General features: G+C 42.2%; 1 protein-coding gene across 1 annotated transcript in view; it reads right to left on the bottom strand.

Annotated features, from left to right (window-relative positions):
- Nucleotides 1-994: 994 nt before the first annotated feature.
- Nucleotides 995-25,064, bottom strand: part of LOC126336752 (division abnormally delayed protein-like) — a 504,185-nt gene continuing 480,115 nt past the window's right edge. Inside the window, exons 7-9 of the mRNA XM_050000755.1 lie at nt 24,195-24,321; nt 6,835-6,997; nt 995-2,935 (exon numbers count right to left, since the gene is read on the bottom strand). Of these exons, the coding sequence (XP_049856712.1) occupies nt 2,763-2,935; nt 6,835-6,997; nt 24,195-24,321 (463 nt within the window). The 3' untranslated portion in view covers nt 995-2,762. The remainder of the gene's footprint in view (nt 2,936-6,834; nt 6,998-24,194; nt 24,322-25,064) is intronic.

Below are 25,064 nucleotides of genomic sequence, written 5' to 3'. Positions count from 1 at the left end.
TGCTGAACTGATTATACCCACTTAGGAGGTCACTGACAGCCTTGATGTTCCAACACTTCAGCGGGTCATGCATAATTTTAGTATTCATTTACGCCACATTATCGTCAGTGATGGCAGGCATATTGAATGTTACAACCTAAATTCGAATATCTGTAGCAATGTCTATGTGTAGAATATAGTATGTGCATGCCATAATTTGTAACTAATTAATGTTTTCTTTATATAGTTCAATAACTGTCACCCTGTACATACATAGATACATTAATGATGGGTCATAACTGAGAAAAATATTTCATGTTCACACATTGACCTACAACCATAAAATAGATTTTCCGTAGTTCTGTGCAACTGAAACTCATAAAATTAAGCTTACGTTTGAATGTCCGTTTGTTCTTGCACTAACATGGAGGAAAGAGCTGCAAGTCTGTACAACTTGCCACACTGTCAACAATAGCCGTGCTTGGGCCGTCAGCCATTCATTCTGTTAACATGGAATGAGTCCATAGAAAGTGTCAGTGGCAACAACATTTGTTTTAAAAGTTCTTATTAAATTGCTTGTAGTCTAAAATGACGTTGTTCTTTCCATTATTTTCTGAACACTACAGACTGATAGAAATAGGGCCCCAGTTTGTCGGGCTTTCATCCAATGTGAGAATTAAATGTCGTGATTTTTTTAAGTTATTCAGTGTCTCATTACATGGTTAACTTAATTTTGTGAACATTATGCCCAGGAGGGAAAGAAACAGGAAGGTTCTTGACTTGCTGTGCACAACAGCACATGGTTCTCAGTACAAAGTAATGGCAATTGACATCTTCACCATAATCAATTAATAATTAGCACTGTTTTACCACTATGAGAAAATGTAGAATTCCATGTATCCATCAGTATCCATCAGCTTATAGTAAACATGTTTAGTTTCTACAACTTCTGGCCAGTATGACGTCCCATGAAACAATAATTTCCTACATAATTATTTTAGAAAAGTACACCATATTATGTCAACAATTTATTATTTTTTTCATTAAATACAACCAGTGAAGAATATCATATGCACAAAATAATTACTAATATGTTGTCATGATCAAAATTCAAACAAATGGTAGTCAATTTCAAACTATGATGTAACACACCTCATCCACTGTTTGCACTATGGGACCAACAGTTCTTAAGGACATCATTCGCCGTAATTTACAACCACCACACATGTACAACCACAAATCTTTGAAACATTTATCACAGTTTTTTTTGCTTCTCACAACAAACTCAACATGCAAATGTTGAGCAATAAAATCACGAACCATCAACATATATTACATTTTTAAAGAAAAATTATCGTCCATTCATATTACTAATAAACTAAATATCTATTCATCTGCAATATCTTGTTTGCATGCAGTCTGGCGATTGTCATATAGCCAATAGAGCCAATTCAATGCTCCACTAAATGAAACACAAAAAAATAAGTACCAGAAGGTGAGATTCTTTTGTTCGCTACATATGTCACTGTTCAGCTAAAAAGTGTTAAATTAGGCAACTTTCAATAAGCTGAACTGATTCATCATACGACACAAAACAGACATAAACTTTCAAAATCCATGAACTAACAATATTACATTAGTAGATACTGTATTATGATGTTGACTGTGCGAGTATATTCGGCACTGATAACAATTCTGCTGAATTGTTATTTATGTAGAGGTACGATTAGGAAGCGAAACTAAACTAACAATTCAATGCTGCCTTTTGTTGCGATAGTTAGTCAGGATGCCAAAACAGGTTTGGCCTCGCTACAGTGATTAAAAGAATGAAAAACATAAATAAATAGTCATGCTACTTAAATTGTGGATACAGACAGCTGCTATTTTTGCCAGAATTCTCACAAATGATTAATACATCTTAATTATGGTTATGTTCTCTTATTTGTCAAATTTAGGAAGTATTCCCATAAATATTGGGGTTCACTAAAGACTGTGCGTTCTATGCACGGTCAATGACAAATTCCTTATCACCCGAATTTGTTTTCATTCACAGAATGAATAGAAACTGAAGATTTGTTCTGCCATTGCAGTCTGCTGGTGGTATACATATTTTAGGCCGTTCTGATGGATTACTTCCTGAGAACATAAGATCTGAAAGTGGCACAAAGGAACAGTTAAATAATTTAAGGTCAGGTACTCTGCGTCTTTTGGAAAATAACACATTTTCCTCATAGCATATTTTACAGAACTCACTAAATGTTGCTTATAAAACTATTTGCTACAACCTAATTCTTTTTATTGTTGTTGGAACATTTTGGGTGAAATCATTTTGGGTATCAGGTTGTGTCATCTTGCTGCCTTCCAGCCATTTACAAAGAAAGACAATGTTTCAACTGTCTTTACAATGGTCATCTTCAGGGCAACAAAATATCACTATCATCACACTGTGGAGAACTGTTCCAAAGATGGCTGAACTGCCAGTACAGTTTTGTGGATTTTCTTTAGTGCAACAAAATGATGCAGTCAAATATAATACCCAAATAGATCTTATTCGAACTGACACTGACCCTGGAAACTATTTATCTGTGAGTGTAATAGTGTGGCCGTACTTCATCAACATGGTGTGTGTGAAGTTAAACTCCTCTCAGAACTTGCAGTGACAATCTCTAATGGCTCTTCTGCACCACTTATGCAGCAAAAATGGAATTTGTCGCACTGCTTTTTTTCCGCCTGTTGTTATCCACCAAAATGCAGACTGCTTGTTGGCCAGGGTGAGTTCGTCTCTAGCCGTCTCTGTGACACAGCACTGTAACAATTGCGCCATATGCGATGAGCAGAAGACTCCACGACATGGGTGCCCTGCGGCCGGCAGAAGACTCTGCTGGAGGTTTGTCGGCCCCAACTCCTGGCGACACCTGCACATTCTCTGTTGCACTTCGGTCTCCTCCTTCTGGCACTGCAAAATGAAATGGTGGACATGTCGTTAGACATCGCTGTAGTGTATATCAAATATGGAAATTTTGTAGAAATAATATCGATGTCCCACAACATATTCATACATTGATATTAGGATGCTGATATATCGACAATATTCATACATTTATATAATTGGAACCCAAATAATTGTGAGCTTGCTGTAATACCTAGAGCTAACACCCCACTAAAACAAGTTTATAAAACACAGAAACCTCGACTACGTCCACCCTGCGACAGGCTAAGAGCATTTGCAGCTGCCTTTATCAGGCAACTAGTTGAGCATGAAGAGCCTATGACAACATTGTGGGATGTGCTGTAGTCTGGATTTCACCGCAATCACACGCATTGATTCTTCCTACTCCAAATCTGATTTGAGTGATCGTAGTGATTTCTCTAGCAGTGCTCTTTCTGGGTTTGAAATGGTAAGTTGTCATAGAGTACATGATTTGAGATGTCGCATGCTTCTGTATATTTCATGTCTGCTGTGACATAGCAGCACTATTTCAGCCAGTATGTGGCAAATAAACTTATTAAAACCAAGATTCAGAATTGCACTCATATGAATCCACAGCTTGTGTATATAGTAACTACTTAATAATTTTTTCATTCATTTAGACTTATTGGGAGTCTATAAATTCCACATGTATTACACATACACTACTGGCCATTAAAATACATCACAAAGATGACGTGCTACACACGCGAAATTTGATCGCCAGGAAGAAGAAGCTGTGATTTACAAATGATTAGCTTTTCCAGAGCATTCACACAAGGTTGGCACCGGTGGCGACACCTACAACGTGCTGACATGAGGAATGTTTCCAACCGATTTCTCATACATAAACAGCAGTTGACCGGCGTTGACTGGTGAAACGTTGTTGTGATGCCTCGCGTAAGGAGGAGAAATGCGTACCGTCATGTTTCCGACTTTGATAAAGGTCGGATTGCAGCCTATCGCGATTACGGTTTATCATATCGCGTCATTGCTGTTCACGTTGGTCGAGATCCAATGACTGTGGGTTTAGGAGGGTAATATGAAACGCCATGCTGGATCCCAATGGCCTCATATCGCTAGCAGTCAAGATGACAGGCATCTTATTTTGTTTTAATCGGCTGGTTTTATAAAAAATCTTCCATAGTACAGTCAAATTTTCTCTGTAATATTGGAGCCTCTGTGGTCTCCAAATGAACAGCCTGGTTTTCTTCTATGACATCAACAGACAATTACATTGTCTTGCAGAGGCCTTCATTCCACTCTTTTCTCGTATTTCGTCTCTTCTCTGCTTTAATTATTAGATTTTCTTTGGTCTTCGCCTTTAAATTCTCTGAAATATACTTAGACTTTTCGTATGCCGATTTTCAGTTCAGAGATCTAGTTTTTCCTACCTTCTCTTATTTCCTTCAGCTATTTCGCTTCAGCTTCCCTACTATTGATTCGTTCCTAAGTGACTTATGATATATTACTATCATTATTGCCACTGATTTTGTTTCAGTTATGATGAAAGTAACCGCATCGCTTAACTGTTTACAGCAACTCACACTTTATTCGTATTTGCTATTGATAAATAATCCTACCATTTTCGTCTAACTAGATTGTTTTAACTTCTATCTCTTTTACTTCATTGACTCACTGTATCTGGATTTAGCTTTTGTATTTGCTTTTTCACATTTTGTATCTTCCTTGCGAAATTTAGAATTCTGATGTTCTGACAGATTGTCTGAGTGATTTTGATGTTGACCACGTATCATAGGTAAAACATAGGTGTCTACAATACATCAGATTTTAAAAACTATCAAAAGAGTGACTTATTTGAAAATAAGTTTCTAAATTAGGGACCTGAACTGTTTTCATTTAAATCTTTTGCACGAGGTGCCTGTTGTTTGTTTACACACACATTTTACCAAGAAATTAGTTACATATTTTTTTTAAAATAATTTAATAATTATACTGATTTTAAAGCGAAATCATAGAACTAGATAACTGCACTAAACTTACATTAATACAGATACCAGAGAGCAAATAGTTCTAATCTGAATACAGTATACAGAAATCAGAAACATCACCTTAGTTCAATGTTAGCTCAAGGCAATGATAGCCAAAAGAGTTATCACTTAAAGTACTAAGAAAAAATTAGAAGATGTACCAAAAACATTATTCCAGTGAGCATGGGCTCAAAGGATCATAACCATGAACGCTGCTGACAGTGTTGGACAAAATCAAAAAAGTTCTATCACTAGAAATGTAAATGTTCACAATGAACTCACATAGAGTACTGTTATTAACAGTATTTCTCAGCAGAATCCCTCTCATTTTTTGTCTATATCTCATAAGGTCAATGGTATTTACTGTTTCGTGGATGTGTCAATTTCCAGCACTTCCTTTATTGAGAGTGAGCGGTACTAATACACTACTGGCCATTAAAAGTGCTACACCAAGAAGAAGTGAACACGATAAACGGGTATTCATTGGACAAATACATTATACTAGAACTGACATGTGATTGCATTTTCACGCAATTTGGGTGCAAAGATCCTGAGAAATCAGTACCCTGAACCACCACCTCTGGCCGTAATAACGACCTTGATATGCCTGGGCATTGAGTCAAATAGAGCTTGGATGGCGTGTACAGGTATAGCTGCCCATCCAGCTTCAACACGATACCAGACTTCATCAATAGTAGTGACTGGCGTATTGTGACGAGCCAGTTGTTCTGCCGCCATTGACCAGACATTTTCAATTGGTGAGAGATCTGGAGAATGTGCTGGCCAGGGCAGCAGTCGAACATTTTCTGTAACCAGAAAGGCCCGTACAGCACCTGCAACATGCGATCGTGCATTATCCTGCTGAAATGTAGTGTTTCGCAGGGATCGAATGAAGGGTAGAGCCACGGGTCGTAACACATCTAAAATGTAACGTCCACTGTTTAAAGTGCCGTCAATGCGAACAAGAGGTGACCGAGACGTGTAACCAATGGCACCCCATACCATCACGCCGGGTGATACGCCAGTATGGTCATGACGAATACACGCTTCCAATGTGCGATCACCGCGATGTCGCCAAACACGTATGCGACAATCATGATGCTGTAAACAGAACCTGGATTCATCCGTAAAAATGACGCTTTCCCATTCGTGTACCCAGGTTCGTCGTTGAGTACACCATCACAGGCGCTCCTGTCCGTGATGCAGCGTCAAGGGTAACCGCAGCCACGGTCTCCGAGCTGATAGTCCACGCTGTTGCAAACGTGGTCGAAATGTTCGTGCAGACGGTTGTTGTCTTGCAAACGTCCCCATCTGTTGACTCAGGGATCGAGACGTGGCTGCACGATCCGTTACAGCCATGCGGATAAGATGCCTGTCATCTCGACTGCTAGTGATACGAGGCCGTTGGGATCCAGCACGGCGTTCCGTATTACCCTCCTGAACCCACCGATTCCATATTCTGCTAACATTCATTGGATCTCGACCAACGCCAGCAGCAATATCGCGATACGATAAACCGCAATCGCGGTAGGCTACAATCCGAGTTTTATCAAAGTCGGAAACGTGATGGTACGCATTTCTGCCCCCTACACGAGGCATCACAACAACGTTCCACCAGGCGACGCCGGTCAACTGCTGTTTGCGTATGAGAAATCGGTTGGAAACATTCCTCATGTCAGCACGTTGAAGGTGTGAATGCTCTGAAAAGCTAATCATTTGCATATCACAGCATCTCCTTCCTGTGGGTTAAATTACGCTTCTGTAGCACGTCATCTTGGTGGTGTAGCAATTTTAATGGCCAGTGGTGTAGAGACAGGCACGCACAGAGAGAGAGAGAGAGGGGGGGGAGGGGGGGAGGGAGGGAGGGAGGGAGGGAGAGAGAGGAGTGGTGCTCACCTATGGGCGCGTCCCCAGAGCCGGAGCCTTCGTCGGGCCAGGCCTCCGCTGAGTCGGCCTCGTCGTCCCAGGACTCTCCCGGCTGCTGGCCACTCCCGCTGCCTCCCTCGTAGCGGGTGAGCGCCAACGCGGACGGCGCCTCCGCCACCTGGCTCACCACCACCTGCAAACAACGCCACCAGCGCCTTCTCACGAACACAGCTACGCAAACAGTACGCTTCCGCACAAAACAAGGAAAGACACACAAAGAAAATCTTACACAGTGCAGCATCTCTGCTCAGGAGCCAGCTGGAAGGAAGAAGAATTTTCTTACATCGCGAGAAATACTGTAGAAGAAAAGAAAAATGTCTTCTCTGCTAGACAGTTCGGAGTGGGTCAGGTTGAGAACCAACCACACCTACAGGTTCATCAGTATCCTCCGCAGACACAGACGAAGGTAATGGCACCGCCCTGTGAGCCCTGCCGGCACTTCAGTCTGGAACCGCGCGACCGCTACGGTCTCAGGTTCGAATCCTGCCTCGGGCATGGACGTGTGTGATGTCCTTGGGTTAGTTAGGTTTAAGTAGTTCTACGTTCTAGAGGACTGACAACCTTAGACGTTAAGTCGCATAGTGCTCAGAACCATTTGAACCCTGTGAACTCTGCATCATTAAATACGACGATCCAAAGCTGGCAGAATTAGGTGACTAGATTCAGTGTGAAGGCAACGGCAGGGAATGGTACCATGACTAATGTGTTAGTGCAGGGATGAAAACCGTATTTACTTGTGGAAAAACATGCTAATTTTTGATGAGATACATGTATTTTTGTACTGACCCTATTAACTAGTTTTATGACGCGATCCACCTCACTCGAAGAAGGCGAGAAGGTCATACAGGCCATTCCCCATCCTGCACTTTGGTTCCACTGAATGTAAAAATAAACTGTGCGAAGTCTTGACACATTACGATATATAGGGAAAAAAATGGAAAACCGGAAAAACGCGATAAAACCATAAGGGTTATTTTTTAATGGGACGCTATATAACATGTTCGATTTGTGCCCATCATTCCTTTCACAAATTCGCGCCGTTAGTTTGCCATGGCATACTTCAGGAACGTAGGCTAAGTTCCTGATTATGTCGCACAGTCATCATAAAACATAAAGAGTTAAAAACACATGTACACAAACAACACCATGTTGTTGTTGCTGGTGTTGTTCAAAAATGGTTCAAATGGTTCTGAGCACTATGGGACTTAACATCTAAGGTCATCAGTCCCCTAGAATTTGAAACTACTTAAACCTCACTAAGCTAAGGACATCACACACATCTATACCCGAGCAGGTTTCGAACCTGCGACCGTAGCGGTCGCGTGGTTCCAGACTATAGCGCCTAGACCGCTCGGCCACTCCGGCCGGCAGCATAAGTTTCTCAAAAGATTACGTTTAACGTGAAAAATGCAAGTACTCCGTTGATGTAATCGAGTTATTTACTTCCTTTATAAATGAATGCGTTCTCATTTCACAGATCGCATTGGTCAGGTGACATGATGGGTCAACTACACCACAGCCGGCCGCCGTGGCCGAGCTCTTCTAAGCGCTTCAGTCCGGAACCGCGCGACTGCTACGGTCGCAGGTTCGAATCCTGTCTCGGGCATGGATGTGTGTGATGTCCTTAGGTTAGTTAGGTTTAAGTAGTTCTAAGTTCTAGGGGACAGATGACCTCAGATGTTGTCATAGTGCTCACGGCCATTTGAACCATTTTCAACCTTCTCTGCGCGATAGCAATGGAGATACTATCGAAGACAGTGCTGCCAAGCAGAGTTACTAAACACAGCCTTCCGAAATACCTTCACAATAGAAGACGACGTAAATATTCCTGAATTCGAATCGAGAACAGCTGCCAACATGAGTAACGTAGAAGTAAATATCCTCGGAGTAGTTAAGCAAGTAAAGTCACTTAATAAAAGCAAGTCTTCTGGTCGAGACTGTATACCAATTAGGTTCCTTTCGGAGTATGCTGATGCATTAGCTCCATACTTAATCATATACAACCGTTCGCTCGACGGAAAGATCCGTACCCAAAGACTGGAAAGTTGCACAGGTCACACCAATATTCAAAAAAGGTATTAGGCGTAATCCACTAAATTACAGGTCCACATCGTTAACGTCTATATGCAGCAGGATTTTGGAACATATATTGTGTTCGAACATTATGAATTATCTCGAAGGAAACGGTCTGTTGACACACAGTCAGCATGGGTTTAGAAAACATCGTTCCTGTGAAACACAACTAGCTCTTTATTCACATGAAGTGTTGAGTGCTATTGACAAGGGATTTCAGATCGATTCCGTGTTTCTCGATTTCCGGAAGGCTTTTGACACTGTACCACACAAACGGCTCGTAGTGAAATTGCGTGCTTATGGAATATCGTCTCAGTTATGTGACTGGATTTGTGGTTTCGTGTCAGAGAGGTCACAGTTCATAGTAATTGACGAAAAGTCATCGAGTAAAACAGAAGTGATTTCTGGCGTTCCCCAAGGTAGTGTTATAGGCCCTTTGCTGTTCCTTATCTATATAAACGATTTTGGAGACAATCTGAGCAGCCGTCTTCGGTTGTTTGCAGATGATGCTGTCGTTTATCGACTAATAAAGTCATCAGAAGATCAAAACAAACTGCAAAACGATTTAGAAAAGATATCTGAATGGTGCGTAAAGTGGGAGTTGACCCTAAATAACGAAAAGTGTGATGTCATCCACATGTGTGCTAAAAGGAAACTTCGGTTACACGATAAATCAGTCAAATCTAAAAGCCGAAAATTCAACTAAATACACACGTATTAAAATTACGAACAACTGAAATTGGAAGGAACACATAAAAAATGTTTTGTGGGAGGCTAACGAAAGACTGCGTTGTATTGGCAGAAAACTTAGAAAATGTAACAGACCTACTGAGGAGACTGCCTACACTACTCTTGTCCGTCCTCTTTTATAATACTGCTGCGCGGTTTGGGATCCTTACCAGATAGGACTGACGGAGTACATCGAAGAAGTTCAAAGAAAGGCAGGTCGTTTTATATTATCGCGAAATATGGGAGAGAGTGTCACAGAAATGATACAGGATTTGGGCTGGAAATCATTAAAAGAAAGGCGTTTTTCGTTGCGATGGAATCTTCTCTCGAAATTCCAATCAACAAATTTCTACTCCGAAGGCGAAAATATTTTGTTGACACCGACCTACATAGGAAGGAACGATCACCACGATATAATAAGGGAAATCAGAGATCGTACGGAAAGATATAGGTGTTCATTCTATACGAGATTGTAATAATAGAGAATTGTGAAGGTGGTTCGATGAATCATCTGCCAGGCACTTGAATGCGATTTGCAGAGTATCCGTTAGATGAAGAAGCTGGTCAAATGTTGACGTGCTACTGTCGTGAACATCTGCGGAAAGAGGTTAAGGACAGTGAAACTACCACTAAATGGTTAGACGTCCACTACTCTTCATTGTACGTCGGGTTCGGAGGATTTTTTGCTCTATAAAGTACGATAAATGGTGACCCGTGGCATCTCTATCGAAAGATCACAATGGTGGTGCACGGACAACTGTTTCGGAGCACCCGTTCATCGTACATTGATGAACGTGGAGCTGCTCAGCAGACCACTCATACGTGTTCACATGTTGAGCCAACGACATCGTCAGTTACGATTACAGTGGCCACGGGGCCATCGGGGTTCGACCGTCGATCAATGGAAACTTGATGACTTCGGGTGAGTCACGTTTTTGCCACACTAAGTCGATAGTCGTCTCGGCAGTCGCCGTCATCGGAGTGAACGGCGATTTGAAACGTGCAGCGCGCCACGGACGCAGGCTGATAGCAGTATTACGCTATGGGAGACGTTCTTCTGCGATTGCATGGGACCTGCGATAGTAGGCGAAGACACGCTGAAGGCTACGAACCAGCTGCAACTCTTCATGCTTGATGCATTCCCCGGCGGCGATGTCATCTTTCAGCGGATTTGAAATGGCTCTGAGCACTATGCGACTTAACATCTGAGGTCATCAGTCCCCTGGAACTTAGAACTACTTAAACCTAACTAACCTAAGGACAGCACACACATCCATGCCCGAGGCAGGATTCGAACCTGCGACCGTAGTGGTCGTGCGGTTCCAGACTGTAGCGCCTAGAACCTCTCGGCCACTCTGGCAGGCTTTTCAGCGGATTTGTCCGCGTCTCGGAGACAGAAAAGGGGTAAGCGGTTTGAGGAGCATTGTAGTGAACTCACGTTGATGTCGCGGCGATCAGATTCGCCTGATGCGAGTCCTGTGGAACCGATCTGGGTCGCTATCGGGCGCCGTTACCGCGTAAGCAAATCAGTAACTCGCTATTTACGCGAATTACATGAGCTGTGCGTAGACATGTAATGTCACATACCTCCAGAAACCTACCAACAAACTGTTCGTCTTCTGATACGCAGACTCAGTGATGTATTTCGCTCCAAATATGGCCAAACAAGCTGTGAAGCAGGTGCTCATAATGTTTCGGCTCATCAGTGTATGTCTCTCTGCTGGTGCTGTACGTTGGCGCTCTCTATCGGTCCGGCGATAGTGGCAGATAGTACACTTTTTCTTCAGTATTTTTTTCTGTTCGTTCGTGGCATGTGTCGTTATTTTACTTCTTTCAAAGTGATATAATTTGCAGAAGTAGATAAATGTACTGCCAGAAAGAGACTGTTGACGGTTTATGAAACATCAGATCTAGGGCAACAGTCATGCAATGAGACCGGAACTTCAGTAGATGCACTAGATGCAGAACAACACTCAAACCGAATGAGATTTTCACTCTGCAGCGGAGTGAGTTTGATATGAAACTTCTTGGCAGATTAAAACTGTGTGCCGGACCGAGGCTCGAACTCGGGAACTTTGCCTGCCTTTCGCAGACAAGTGATCTACCATCTGAGCTACCCAAGCACGACTCACGCCCCGTCCTCACAGCTTTTACTTCTGCCAGTACCTCGTCTCCTATCTTCCAAACTTTACAGAAGCTCTCCTGCGGACCCTTCAGAAGCTGTGAGGACGGGGCGTGAGTCGTGCTTGGGTAGCTCAGATGGTAGAGTACTTGCCCGTGAAAGGCCAAGGTGCCGAGTTCGAGTCTCGGTCCGGCACACAGTTTTAATCTGCCAGGAAGTTTCATATCAGCGCACACTCCGCTGCAGAGTGAAAATTTCATTCTGGAAACATCCCGCAGTCTGTGTCTGTGCATAAGCAATGTCTCCGCAATTTCCTTTCTTTCATGAGTGCTAGTTCTGCAAGGTCCGCAGCTTCTGTAAAGTTCGGAAGGTAGGAGACGAGGTACTGGCAGAAGTAAAAGCTGTGAGGACGGGGCGTGAGTCGTGCTTGGGTAGTTCAGATGGTAGAGCACTTGTCCGGGAAAGGCAAAGGTCCCGAGTTCGAGTCTCGGTCCGGCACACAGTGTTAACTGCCAGGAAGTTTCAACACTCAAACAGTGCGTCCGAAATTCTGCTTGTTCCGTGTCATCATGCAGTAGCAGGAACACAAAAATGAGGCTGCCTAATGAAGAATACTTAAAAATGGCGTTCACGTGGTGTGAAAATGACAGATATCCTGCACCGGAGTGCGTGACATGTGGAATAAAACTTTTCAGTGCAAGAGCGGTACGAAGAAATTGCTACGCCATATTTCTACTAAACACCGACGTTTTACCGATCGAGATGGCGCAGTGGGTAGCACACTGTCCTCCCAACTTGATTCCGGTTTTCCGTGATTTCCCTAAATCGCTTGAGGCAAACGACGGGATGGTTTTGAAAGGTCACGACCGACTTCCTTTGCCATCCTTCCCTAATCCAATGTGACTGATGTCTTCGATGTTTGGTCCTCTCTCCCAAATAAACTAATCAACTACAGACGTTTACAAGTTAAAAGTTTTGACTATTTCCAGAAATCCTAGAAGAGAAGAATCAGCAGAGTCCAATGCATACTAAGAAATTCAAGGTTTCTCAGAAAGATCTTGTAGCTGAGGTATTTGCTTTCTGTGTTATACTGAAAACAGTGTTTGGGCCTGAGTATGAACGAGATGTTAAAGAAAAAAAAAAGCCTTGGAAGTCGTATTCAAAATATGTATAAAACATTGAACATTCTGTTAGAACTAGAGTTCGTGAAACAAATTTAATATTTGCAGTTCATCTAGATGAATCTGATGATGTGAGTGGCCTGGCTCAGCTCGTTTCTTTTATTCGTTTCGTTGCTGAAGGAAACATAGCTTAACAGTACCTCTGGTGCAAGGGAATTCCCTGAACTACTAAAGGCAATGACGTTTTTAAAGTAATAAGTGAGTACACAGAGAAAATGGATTTTATATCTGTTCTGAGTAAGACTTCACAAGAGTTTCTACTGAATAAAGTATACGCAGTATTTAACTCTCTTCCGAAGAGCACCGCCGTCAGATACAGTGTTCGGCTAGTAATAACGTTGTAGCGGGTCCTAGTCAGGTTAAGTGACACTTCCAAGAAGCCCATTCTCTGAGCGATAAGTGTCGTGGGCGGGAGTCCCTCGTTGTACTAGCTGGCAGAGTATCGGTCCCGAAAATACTAGACATGCTGAGTCTCCAGTTGACCTCCTGTTGACTCTCCACTTCGCTCTTCAGGGGCATGTAGCTCCCTGAATGCGTGACAGGACGAAGGGTAGTGAGCAAATCTCTAACTTCGTCCATGTCACCGGTGCAGAAAAATAGTGCAGCATAGACTTTGCCCTTTGTAAGCCGGGTCGAAACTATGGTGTCATCTCGGCGCGTGCGCCTGTTCCGCAGGCAGCCTTGCTGACTCTGCTGTGCCGCGTGGAGCCTACGGTCACCGCGGGAACAGCACTACACTCTTCGAATTTTGAACCATCATCTCATCAACATATGAACATTAGTCCTAACATTAAAACAACCTGCCACCGTTAATTTTTATTAATTCAGTTCACTCAGCAAGAAGAAACCACTGTTGTAACAAGTAAATAGTTAAATACGAGGGTGAGTCAAATGAATCCTGCCTCGGGCATGGATGTGTGTGATGTCCTTAGGTTAGTTAGGTTTAAGTAGTTCCAAGTTCTAGGGGACTGATAACCTCAGATGTTAAGTCCCACAGTGCTCAGAGCCATTTGAACCATTTTTGAAACCCTTAAAATTGTAATAACAAATCGAAATTTTGCACCGCTATCCTGTAAGTTGGTAAGCGTGCTACAAACAGCGTGCAGAATGGCCTGTAGGTGGCAGCATAGTGCAGATGCACACATACCGTCGCAGTATCAGTATGAAGATGGCCGCCCCTCTTGCGACTTGCACCAGGGAAGAACAGCGTTCTGTTATTCGGTTTTTGCGTAGTGAAGGTGTGAAACCCACTGAAACTCATCGACGAATGAAGGTTCAGTACGGTGATGCATGTTTGTCACAGCAGCAAGTCTACGAATGGAGTAGGAAGTTCGCAAATGGTGTGACTTCAGTGGAAGATGCTCCTCACCCCGGCCAGGCACAACGACTTGTGACTCCACAGAACATTGCAGCAGTTGAAGCCATAGTGAAGGAAAACCGCCGAGTGACACTGAATGACGTCGCAGCATTTTTACAGATTAGTCATGGGTCAGCACACCACATTGTGCATGATGTGCTCCAGTTTCACAAAGTGTCTGCAAGATGGGTGCCACGGCAGCTGACTCCTGAAATGAGAGAACAACGTGTTGATGCTTGTGAAGAATTTCTACGGCACTTTGAACGAGAAGGTGTTAGCTTCCTTGCAAGAATCGTTACTGGGGACAAAACCTGAGTTCACTTTCACCAACTGGAAACGAAGAGAGCGAGCAAGGAATGGCGCCATTCCTCATCACCAAAACCAAGGAAGTTTCGAACAGAACCATCAGCACAGAAGGTTATGCTGACTCTCTTTTGGGACAAAAAAGGAGTCATTTTGAAGCATTATATGCCTAGAGGGACCACTGTCACCAGCGCATCATACACAGATCTCCTAAAATATCATCTGCGGCCTGCAATCAAATCAAAGCGACGTGGATTGCAGTTGCAACAATCACAGACCTGCATGTTGAGTGTCTTCCTCCTCCACCATACTCACCAGACCTTACCCCAAGTGATTACCATATGTTTGGACCACTCAAAGACGCAATGGGAGGAAAGAAGTTCCGTTCTTATGAAGAGGTACGCCAACGCGGTGCGTGAGTAGTTCTGCGCACTATCAAAAAAAAATTTCTGAAGGAATTTATGCACTTTGTAAGCGCTGGAGGACTTGCATTGAGCGTGGGGGAGATTATATTGAAAACTGATACAGCTTTGTACCACTTCTGCACAATAAATAATATTTTAAAAAATATTTAAGGTCTTCATTTGACTCACCCTTGTATAATCTCTTGTCTTTTATACACACTGAGGCTACTACACTGATGTTCGGATAAAAGGAACAGATTAGCTTGATGGCTAGAGAGAGGACGTTCATATTCACAATACATGTAAGTTAGTGTGTTCTGCAGAAATGATTAGCATTTCAGTCACTTCGGTTCAGAACGTGTCCTGTTGCTCCTGTTGCCTAGTAGGCATGGGCCTGACTTGTTCCATGTGTGATGGCATCGACGCGTATAAGGCGCGAATGGCGTCCTGTGGTAAGTCATCCATGCTGCATTCATCTGGTTCTAAAGTTCATATGTGGTGGTTGGCACTGGGTCACAACGCTCCACCTGTCATTTCACCATATCACACACGTTTTCGATTGGCGATACCTCTGATGACCTGACGGGCCAGGGCAAAAGGCTGACATCCTGTGACACCAAGAAGGCACATGTTTGGCAGCAACATGTGGTTGTGCATTGTCTTCCTGAAAAATGGTGTTGGGGTGTTGTGCAGAAAGAGTATGGCTACAGGCCGCAGCGTGTCATTCACGCACGTTACACTGGTCATAGTGCCCTGGACATGCATCAACTATGCAGTCACTGTGATGCCGCTCCCCCTGTCTGAGGCGAACCAGAATGCGGCCATCATTTTCAAACCAACAGAACCTGGATTCGTCTGAAAACACTATCTGATGCCCTTCTGTCTCCAGTGATGTCTTCCACACACCACTGCCGTCGTGCATGTTTCTACACATACGTCAAAGATAGGCGGAGAAGTGAACGAAGCGCACGTAACCAATGCCGTAATAAATGGCGACAGACTGTCACCCCTGAGAATGTACGATGTGTTACACTGTTATATTGTTGTACCAGATCCGAGGAGGACGCAGATCTGTCCTGAAATGGTCGAAATGGTCTGGGTGGTGCGACCTGACCCACGTCGACGTGTTCTACGGCCTTCCGTGAATCATTCTGCACACACCGGTTGCACTGCCGAAACACTTCGTTCCACAACAGCAGCAATTTCCCGGATGGAAGCATCACTTTTCTCTTACCAATAATGCGCCCTCTTTCAAACTCACTAATCCGACTGTACGGTTCGTGCTTACTTCTGCGAGGCATCCAGCACGTCTGCTCAAGTCACGCTGATCCGTTACCTTCGGTTTATTGCCACATGCGGGGCTTTACCGGTGAGTGGTGTTACGCCGCGATATCTATATTGTTATTGAACCCGCGAAGCTTCAAATGTTAATCATTTCTGCAGAACATAATAATATACATGAACTGTGAATATGATTGACCTATGTCTAGCCGTTCAAGGTGTTCTGTTTTTTCTGAACATGGGTGAATGAAGAGACGTGTCAAAACTGTCTGATCGTGTGTCTACAGTACGAATATATAAATGTGCAGATGAGTTTCAAAACTTATTCTGCCATCTTAAGTTTAACCTTTGGTAAACCCGTTTACAAAGAACACGCACAGAAGGACCTTTATACAAACTACTGTGACCCTGTAATCATGTTGCTTGCTCTCGTAAATGCTGAAGAATACTACAGTTTTCATATATTCGCATTGTTCGCATAGTTTATTGAGTGTGCTTTTTACGAATAATAAGGCTATCATAAAATTGAAGTACTTTTGCGCCACTAGTAACTTCGGCTGTATGTATGAGATGCGTTCAAAAAATAACGAGAATTTTGTAATTTAGTTTGACCTTTTCGTTGTTGTGTAGGTAAACATATCAGGAATGTATGTGTACAGTGTCAACCACATCGGGTATTTGATCTCTTCTCAGCTGTCAAAAAGATTGTTTGTGTTTTTCTGGTATTGGTGATTATTATTATTTATTATTTATTATTATTATTATTATTATTTGCGTCGAGACCCTGTTAGAGCACGCAAAGCATTCTGCCTCATTTGAGGCACGATTCTCTCATTTTTTCTCCATGGATACTCTTTTAATCCTCAGTCCACTTTGTCCCCGGTTTCTTTGGGGCTTCATTTCCTGACCTAACGTTCCATTTGTATATCTTGTCTCTGTATATGTTTCTGTCTTCAGTTTCCATTGGATAGATTTGTGCTTTCTCTAGGTCAAGTTTAACTTCTGTGATCCATGTTACTTTTGACTTGACACCTTGTACGTATGTCAGAATTCTGTTGGTGAGTCTGCTTGGTGGTTGCCTGCTGATGTGTCTGTAGAAGCTTAACTTTCTTTTTCCGACATTTGCTGCTAAGTTTGCCATCTCCTCTGTTGTTTCCCTAGGGTGTAATCTGTATCCATCTTCTGTCAGTTTTGTGCCGAGAATTTGTCCAATGATTTTGACTTTTTCCTTCACTATGCTTTCCATGTCGTTCTCCCTATGAAGTGTTAGTGTCTCACTTAGTATTTCAGGGTTGATTGTTGTGTTGTAGTGTCTGATCTTTGCTTGAATGGACATGCATTTCTTATTACATATATGTCTTCTGCCGTAAGCTCTCTTCATATTTTGTAGTCGAGCCTTCTGTGAGATCTTTTCTCCTCCTGTAGCTTCGAGGATATCATCCAGATATCTGAAATGTGTAACTCTCTTTTATCTTGCCGTACTTTTTTTGAGCGGAAGAAAACTAACTTCTGGAAAGAGATTTGCAAGCCAACTTTTTCTGAACATTCTTTCAGTATTTCTATTTGCTTAGTTGTTGTTTCGCTGTCAGAGAGTGTGGAAAAGTCGTTTGCTAAAGCTAGCTTTGATATTTCTATTTTGTCCAGTCGTGTTGGTTCCCAATGTTCTCGGATTTTCAGTCCTTTTTTCGATTCCCTCATTACTTTATCCAGCAGTAGGTTGAACAATATTGGCGATAATTCATCTCCTTAGCGTACTCCAGTTTTGATCAAGAACAGGTCAAAGATTTCACCCATGAAAATTCGATGTTGTACCATCCAGTTTCTGCCTGATTGGTCGTAGTGTTTTTGGATCGAGTATCGAGTCGTCTAAGATGTTGGACAAGGACTGTCGGTCAACAGAATCATATGCTTTCCTGAAATCTATGAAAATGCAAATGATTGAAGTACTCCTCATGGTTTTTTATTTTAGAATTGTTTTCAGATTGGAGATTTGTTTTGTGCATGCCGGAAGCATGCCTGGTATTCACTAATTTTGTGTTCTAATTGTTCTTGTGTTCTTTGTAGTAAGCACGCCGAGAAAACTTTGTAGGTGAATTACAGTTCCTCTAGTTATTTATTTTGTGTGAAAAAGTATCGTAGAATTTGTAGTAAGTTCTTCTGCAAGTACAGAGTGAAGTGCAGCAAAGTTTTAGAAATGTTAAATATTGATTTTGATAAGCCTGCTAGACAAGAATTGACGAGTGTATATGCGTCTCGAGGAAGACAGTGAAGGCGTTAAGCGCCCTGTGCTTCCCAGCATATCATCAACCGATTAAATCGTAGTAAAATTTAAGAAATCAATGTGAACGATCACCGTTTCACAATCAGAGAGGGAGCCGGTGATTCTGGTGTATCAGACTACCCATGTCATGAAATTTTGTTGAATGTTATGGGTATGAAATTTTGTTGGATATTATGGGTAGGAAGTGCCTGACATAAAATCTATTCCTAAATTGTTTAGTTCCGAACAGAAATAAAATAGCGATGAGTTCTTAGCTCAGAGGTCGCTAGATGGAATCAACAGTGATGCAGAACTGTTGAAATGATTCATAAGATGTGACGAAACGTTGGTTTACCGATATGACATCGTAACTAAGGTTCGATTGTCCCAATGGACTTTAAGACCAAAACAAATTTGACAAGTGGGATCTAAATAGGATACGTTTAATGAAATAGTGTTCCATGTGTCCTTGCCACAAGGTGGAACAATCAAAGGGGGATACTAATTACAAGTTCAATGTCGTTTTCGTCGAGCAAACCACTTGTGGTGAAACAATTCATGTTTTTTTTACCACGATAATGCACCTGCCCATAATTCTTTGTTTATTCGCGATTTATTGTCTTAAAACAATTCTGTAATGATGCTCCAACCGCCGTATTCGCTAGACGCGGTCCCATGTGTCTTTTTTTCTGTTCTCAAAATTAAAGCAATATTTAAAAGGCTGTCGTGTTACAAGCTTAGCTGAGATTAAAAACGCATCTCCGAGGGAGCTAATGGCTATTCCAAGGATCAAGTTCCAGAAGTGTTTTGGGGTTTAGGGAAATAAGCGTTGTCAAAATGTGTAACATGTAATAGGGACTGTTTTGAAGGGGATAACATTGATGTAGACGAATAAATAAACTTCTTTCCAAAAGAATAAAAAATCCCCGTTCTTTACATTAAAACTGAGCAACTGACCAGGGTGCTATTATTATTTTCACGAAACGGAAAAACTAAAGCAAACAATTTCTCATTTCTTTCACCATCGCGATGTCCCAGGAAGAATTATCAATATTCAGGGATATGACAGAAAGCAAAAAAGTCTACTAAACATAGGCTCTAAAAAGCACCACTTAAGAGCTGTGGGCATTTGTTCAGCAGAAGAGCTGTGTTTCACAGAAGTGGAGATGGAAGAGAGCTCATAGCTCTTAAGGCATGCACTTTATGCCCATGATTAGTGAACAGTTTTTCTTGTTTTGGCCCATACTACCCACTCATAAAATATTGAAATTGAAGAGCTTGAAGTAGAACAAGTTTGTTTCACAGTATGGAAGATGAACTAGTGCTCATAGCTTTCCAGGTACGCAGCTTAGAGCCCGCATTTACTAGACTTTTTTGCTTCGAATAATCTCGTTCCTGTCATGTCCCTAAATATTGACCATTCCTCCTGGGACACACTGTATACTCCACAGGCCAGTCTACAGTGCGTGACTGTGGGTACTTCGTACCAGTACTGTCGATTTTCGCTTTTGTTCCATTCGCATACAGAGCAAGAGAAAATTGACTGTGTGCCTCTGTCCGTGAACTAATCTCTCTCAGCTTCTTCAGAGAATCTCTACGCGATACATGCGATGGTGGCAGCATAATGGTCGCACAGACCTCTTCTTTTAGATGTTCTTTAAATTTATGCAACAGGCTTTCGCGGGATATACGTAGTCTTTTTTCCAGTGATTTCCATCTAATATCCCGGAGCATTTCTGTTGCACGATCCTTGACAGCGCATCTCTGAGTTCGTTCGATATCTGTCACAGGGAAAGCCTGATCCTGCCGTGCTTAACAGTGCAAACTGGGAACCAAACAGTGCCGTATTCGTCGGGAGAGAATGAGCATACTGTCGTATCTTAATGGTCAAACATTAAAGCAGCCACGTAAACTTTATAGAAACAGTTTGTTGAAATATGATACACAAATGTGATGTAAAAGCACACTGATGCTGAAGTGATTATTACGGAAAGGAATGTAAAAGAGGATCGTAAAACCAGCACTAAATGAAGTGAGGTAGAGTGTATCTGACTTTATTCGTTTAAAGCCTCTGTAAGCGATCAAACTTTTTTGTCAAATTCTCTGTGTTTTACCCACGGATTTGTCAAACAAGCGTGCAGACGTACTCAAACAGTTTATCAAATTAAACCTGTGTGACACTAGCGAGAGTAGTTATCAATGCAATCAAAGCGTTTCATGCACTGACATTAGCACTGTGTGTCAGGAAGAAACGGAAAACAAGACGCTGATACAGGGAATGGTTGAAATTGAGAGATAAATGTACCCATGAAAATCTAATTGAACTTCATTGAAGTACCACAACATGGGAACATACACTTCGTCCGTGGAAGAACTGAAGAGCTTCGACCATTTTTACGTTATTACACTCCCGTCTGTATGTGCGTAGAATACTGATTTTCTTTCTAACGTCTTCGTGTGTAATTTGTAGCTGGGAAAAAGCAACCTCCCTACCCTCTGTTATCTGCCAGTCTCTTTTGTTTTCATCCATATAGTCTTTTATCGTAGTTTCCTCGACTGCGGAAACTCACGATATAGCGAGGAAAACACTTTCTCACTAACATGTGCGGCGAAACATCAACACAAACAACGTCCGACGTGTTGTTAAATAGGCCGTCAATCAAAATTTCTCTAAACACGCCAGACTCCATCTATGTTTGAAAAACGCGCACACAGCCAAATAATTTGACAGACTAGTGAAGTCTGACAAATTGTTCAATCGTTTACAGGGACATTAAGCGGGCTACGTCGTTTGGTGCGATGGTATATACAAAGAATTAATGACTTTTAGGCGAGTTTTGTTAACAATGTAAAGGAAACAGTCTCTGCCGAGAATTCTTAATAATGCACAGTGGAACATATACAAAAAACTCATTTGCCAGTTTGAAATATTGTAACCTAAACTAACATAACCTGGAATTATGGAAAATATATTCTTCAAATGTAAGCTATATTCAGTTTTATGTTAATGATTGACTATAACGAGTGGCTTAAAAATAATGCACAATTATGAACTACATTATCCTAAACCGTATTGCTAATTGCCGCTCAAAACTGCTGAAGTTTCATTGTTATCCTGAAAAACTGATCACTGCAGTTGCGGCTTTGCTTTTAGTTTTCAAAGCTTTTTTTTCTTTTTTATCCATGCTACCTTCAGTTTGTTTCTGTTGCACCAAAAAAAGAATTTTGTGAGAAATAGTCTGTTATAAGAAAAGGGGAAAGGGTACACCTAGGCCCCTACAATTGAAAATAAAAACGAAAATTTGCACAAGGAATACTCAGATACAAGTTGAAACACGTGCTGCTCCCGTTTCTTCTTTACTATAAATAATTTATTGCAGGCATTCGTAAGTTTTTCGCCTTTTTTAAGTGGCTAATTTACGACTTTCAGTGTGTTAACTAGGTGTAGAGACTAAGGACCTTCTAATATCCATAATGAAGGTGTGTTTCAAAGATCTATGTTCAAGAACTTTCGGTCTTTACTCAAACCTATTGTAGGCAAGTGTCCACATGATATAAAATATCCTAGTTAATTTATCCCCAGGCGTAAGTCACTTAAGCCACTTCAGATGGAAAGAACGATTTACTGCTCAGTTCGGATGTCGTTTCCCTTTTTATAAAAAAGCTTTTGGTGGACTCGCTATATCTCATCGGCAGAACGTTTGCGGCTGACATTACGGCGTTGTTGGAATACATTCTCTCCTCGATGTACTTTTTGCCTACATATGGCGGCACAAGAACGGGAATGAACAGACAAAATAAATTGATCGAGTGAGGTGGCGCAGTGATTAGCCACTAGACTCGCATTCAGAAGGACAACGGTTCAATCCCGCGTCCGTCCATCCTGATTTAGGTTTTCCTTGATTTTCCAAAATGGTTCCAGGCAAGTGCCGGAATGGTTCCTTTGGAAGAGCACGGCCGATTTCCTTCCCCGTCCTTCCCTACTCCGATGAGACCGATGACCTCGGTGTCTGGTCTTCTCCCCCACAACAACAACTCCAACAAAATAAATTGATATTTAGCCCTTCAAACGTCTCTGCGCTTAAGGGACATGTCAAAGATGACCTAGAGCAGAGCGTCAGGTGTTCACAGGATGCTTAGCGCGTAACGCAAATTTACATATGGCGAACGACACGCATTGTTCTGTAGACCATTGGTGTACACCAACAGCATACTCGCCTCCTCCAGGCTACCAAGTTCACTATCCCGAACGCTGTTTTTCTACTTGTCATTAGATGAAACACACCGAAACGAAAATTGTGAGCCATACGGTAAAACTTCTGCAACTTCATAAGCAATGAAGCCATGGAAATACGACTGCCTGACGCATAGCGGCTGTGACGGCAGTTTCTAGCTCATTGTCGCGTATGGTTCGCGGGAAGAACGACTGCCGCGAAACCTACGTGCGCGCTCAAATCTCTCTAATTTTACATTCGTGATCTCCTCGAGAGGTATAAGTAGGGGGAAGCAATATATTCGATACCTCATCCAGAAACGCACCCTCTCGAAACCAGGACAAGGTACACCGCGATGCAGAGCGCCTATCTTGCAGAGTCTGCCACTTGAGTTTGCTAAACATCTCCGTAACACTATCACGCTTACCAAATAACCCTGAGGCGAAACACACCGCTCTTCTTTGGGTCTTCTCCGTCTCCTCTGTCAACCCGACCTGGTACGGATCCCACACTGATGAGCAGTACTCAAGTATAGGTCGAACGAGTGTTTTGTAAGCCACCTCCTTTGTTGATGGACTACATTTTCTAAGGACTCTCCCCAATGAATCTCAACCTGGCACCCGCCTTACCAACAAATAATTTTATATGATCATTCCACTTCAAATCGTTCCGTACGCATACTCCCAGATATTTTACAGAAGTAACTGCTACCAGTGTTTGTTTTGCTATCATATAATCATTATTAAGGATTATTCTTTCTATGTATTCGCATACATTGCATTTGTCTATGTTAAGCGTCAGTTGCCACTCCCTGCACCAAGTGCCCATCCGCTGAAAATCTTCCTGCATTTCGATACAATTTTCTAATGCTGAAACTTATCTGTATACTACAGCATACATGCCGCGGTAAGTGAGATGGCCAAGAGATCAGGTTGCGACTTGCGAACTTAAGATCAACAGTGTGTGTGTGTGTGTGTGTGTGTGTGTGTGTGTGTGTGTGTGTGTGTGTGTGCTGCATTCTGAACCGTGAAAATCGCGTAAGCTGCTCAGTGGATGTAATTCATTCACATTTCCACGTCATATGCAGGGCACGTACGGTTCGTCTTGTAATCGCAAGTCACAACGTTACCTGTTTGCCACCTCGCATGCTAGTGCTGCAAAAATCGCCGATACTTGGCATTAAAAATAGCTGCGACTGGTTTAAATTCAAACAAAAAATAAATTTACGAGCACTGGAAAATATGAACAAAATATGTAAAACAAGAAGACAGTGGCTTGTAGCTAGAGATAGGCTACTGAACAACGAGCAGTACTAAAATTCCAAGGGATAAAATCAACTTGGTTGGTGTAATAAATGCACCCTATTGACCACGTTATCGCACATATGTGGCGTGTCGACACGTTACCTGCTTTATATGCCTCAGTTGGTCGCTGAGCTCTGCAATGCGCATGTCCGGCTGGTGGGGCGTCCACGTGATCTCAGGGTTGTACTTCTGCGCCGTAATACTGGACGCCACCACGGTCTTCGTGTACCTGCCGACACAAAGAAATATCTTGACAATGGAAAAGATAACTGTGCTGTGCGTGCGTCATTCATCTACATGTAGACCTTTTGCAATAACTAAGAGTAATCAACACCGCAACTCTTTTCGAGAGCTGAATTTTGAATTTCCTGAGGGAAGGCCAACAGACGTCCCTAGAGTTTTAGACACAATGTGGAGGTTTAAGAGTGGAGCTCGATTTCTCCTGGAACAAGCAACGCTCCCACTGCGAGACGTAGCACAAATTCGGATGTGATAGATGAGGAAGGAAATCAGCCGTGTGCTTTTCGGAGGAGACACACCAGTATGCGTCTCACTGGAGAACATTAGTTCGCTTTAATTAGTTAGCCAGTTACATGCCATCTGAACGATTCTTTTATCAAAATGATGTGGAACGATCCAGTTTACACGATATATATACATTATCATTGTTCATATTACTGAACACATTATTATTTTAGTCCCAATCATGCAAATACACTTTTATAATTAGAAATTTTAAGTAGAAATTCGTCAAAGGAATGGGAGTTGTCAGGAGAAATGATTTTAAGTTAGATTTAAAACTTGCTTCGCTACCTGTCTCACATTTTATGTTACTGGGCAAATGATCAACAACTTTTGTTGCTGTCTAAGGTGTCAGAAATGAGTAACAAAGGTAATTTTTTCCTCTCTAGTGTTGTGGGTATGGACATCACTGTTCTCAAATTATGATGGATTATTTGTGACGAATTGCAT

Source organism: Schistocerca gregaria, chromosome 2 (assembly GCF_023897955.1).
Source record: "Schistocerca gregaria isolate iqSchGreg1 chromosome 2, iqSchGreg1.2, whole genome shotgun sequence".
Taxonomy (NCBI): domain Eukaryota; kingdom Metazoa; phylum Arthropoda; class Insecta; order Orthoptera; family Acrididae; genus Schistocerca; species Schistocerca gregaria.
The sequence above is the reverse complement of the archived record's forward strand: the minus strand, read 5'-3'. Positions and strand labels throughout refer to the sequence as shown.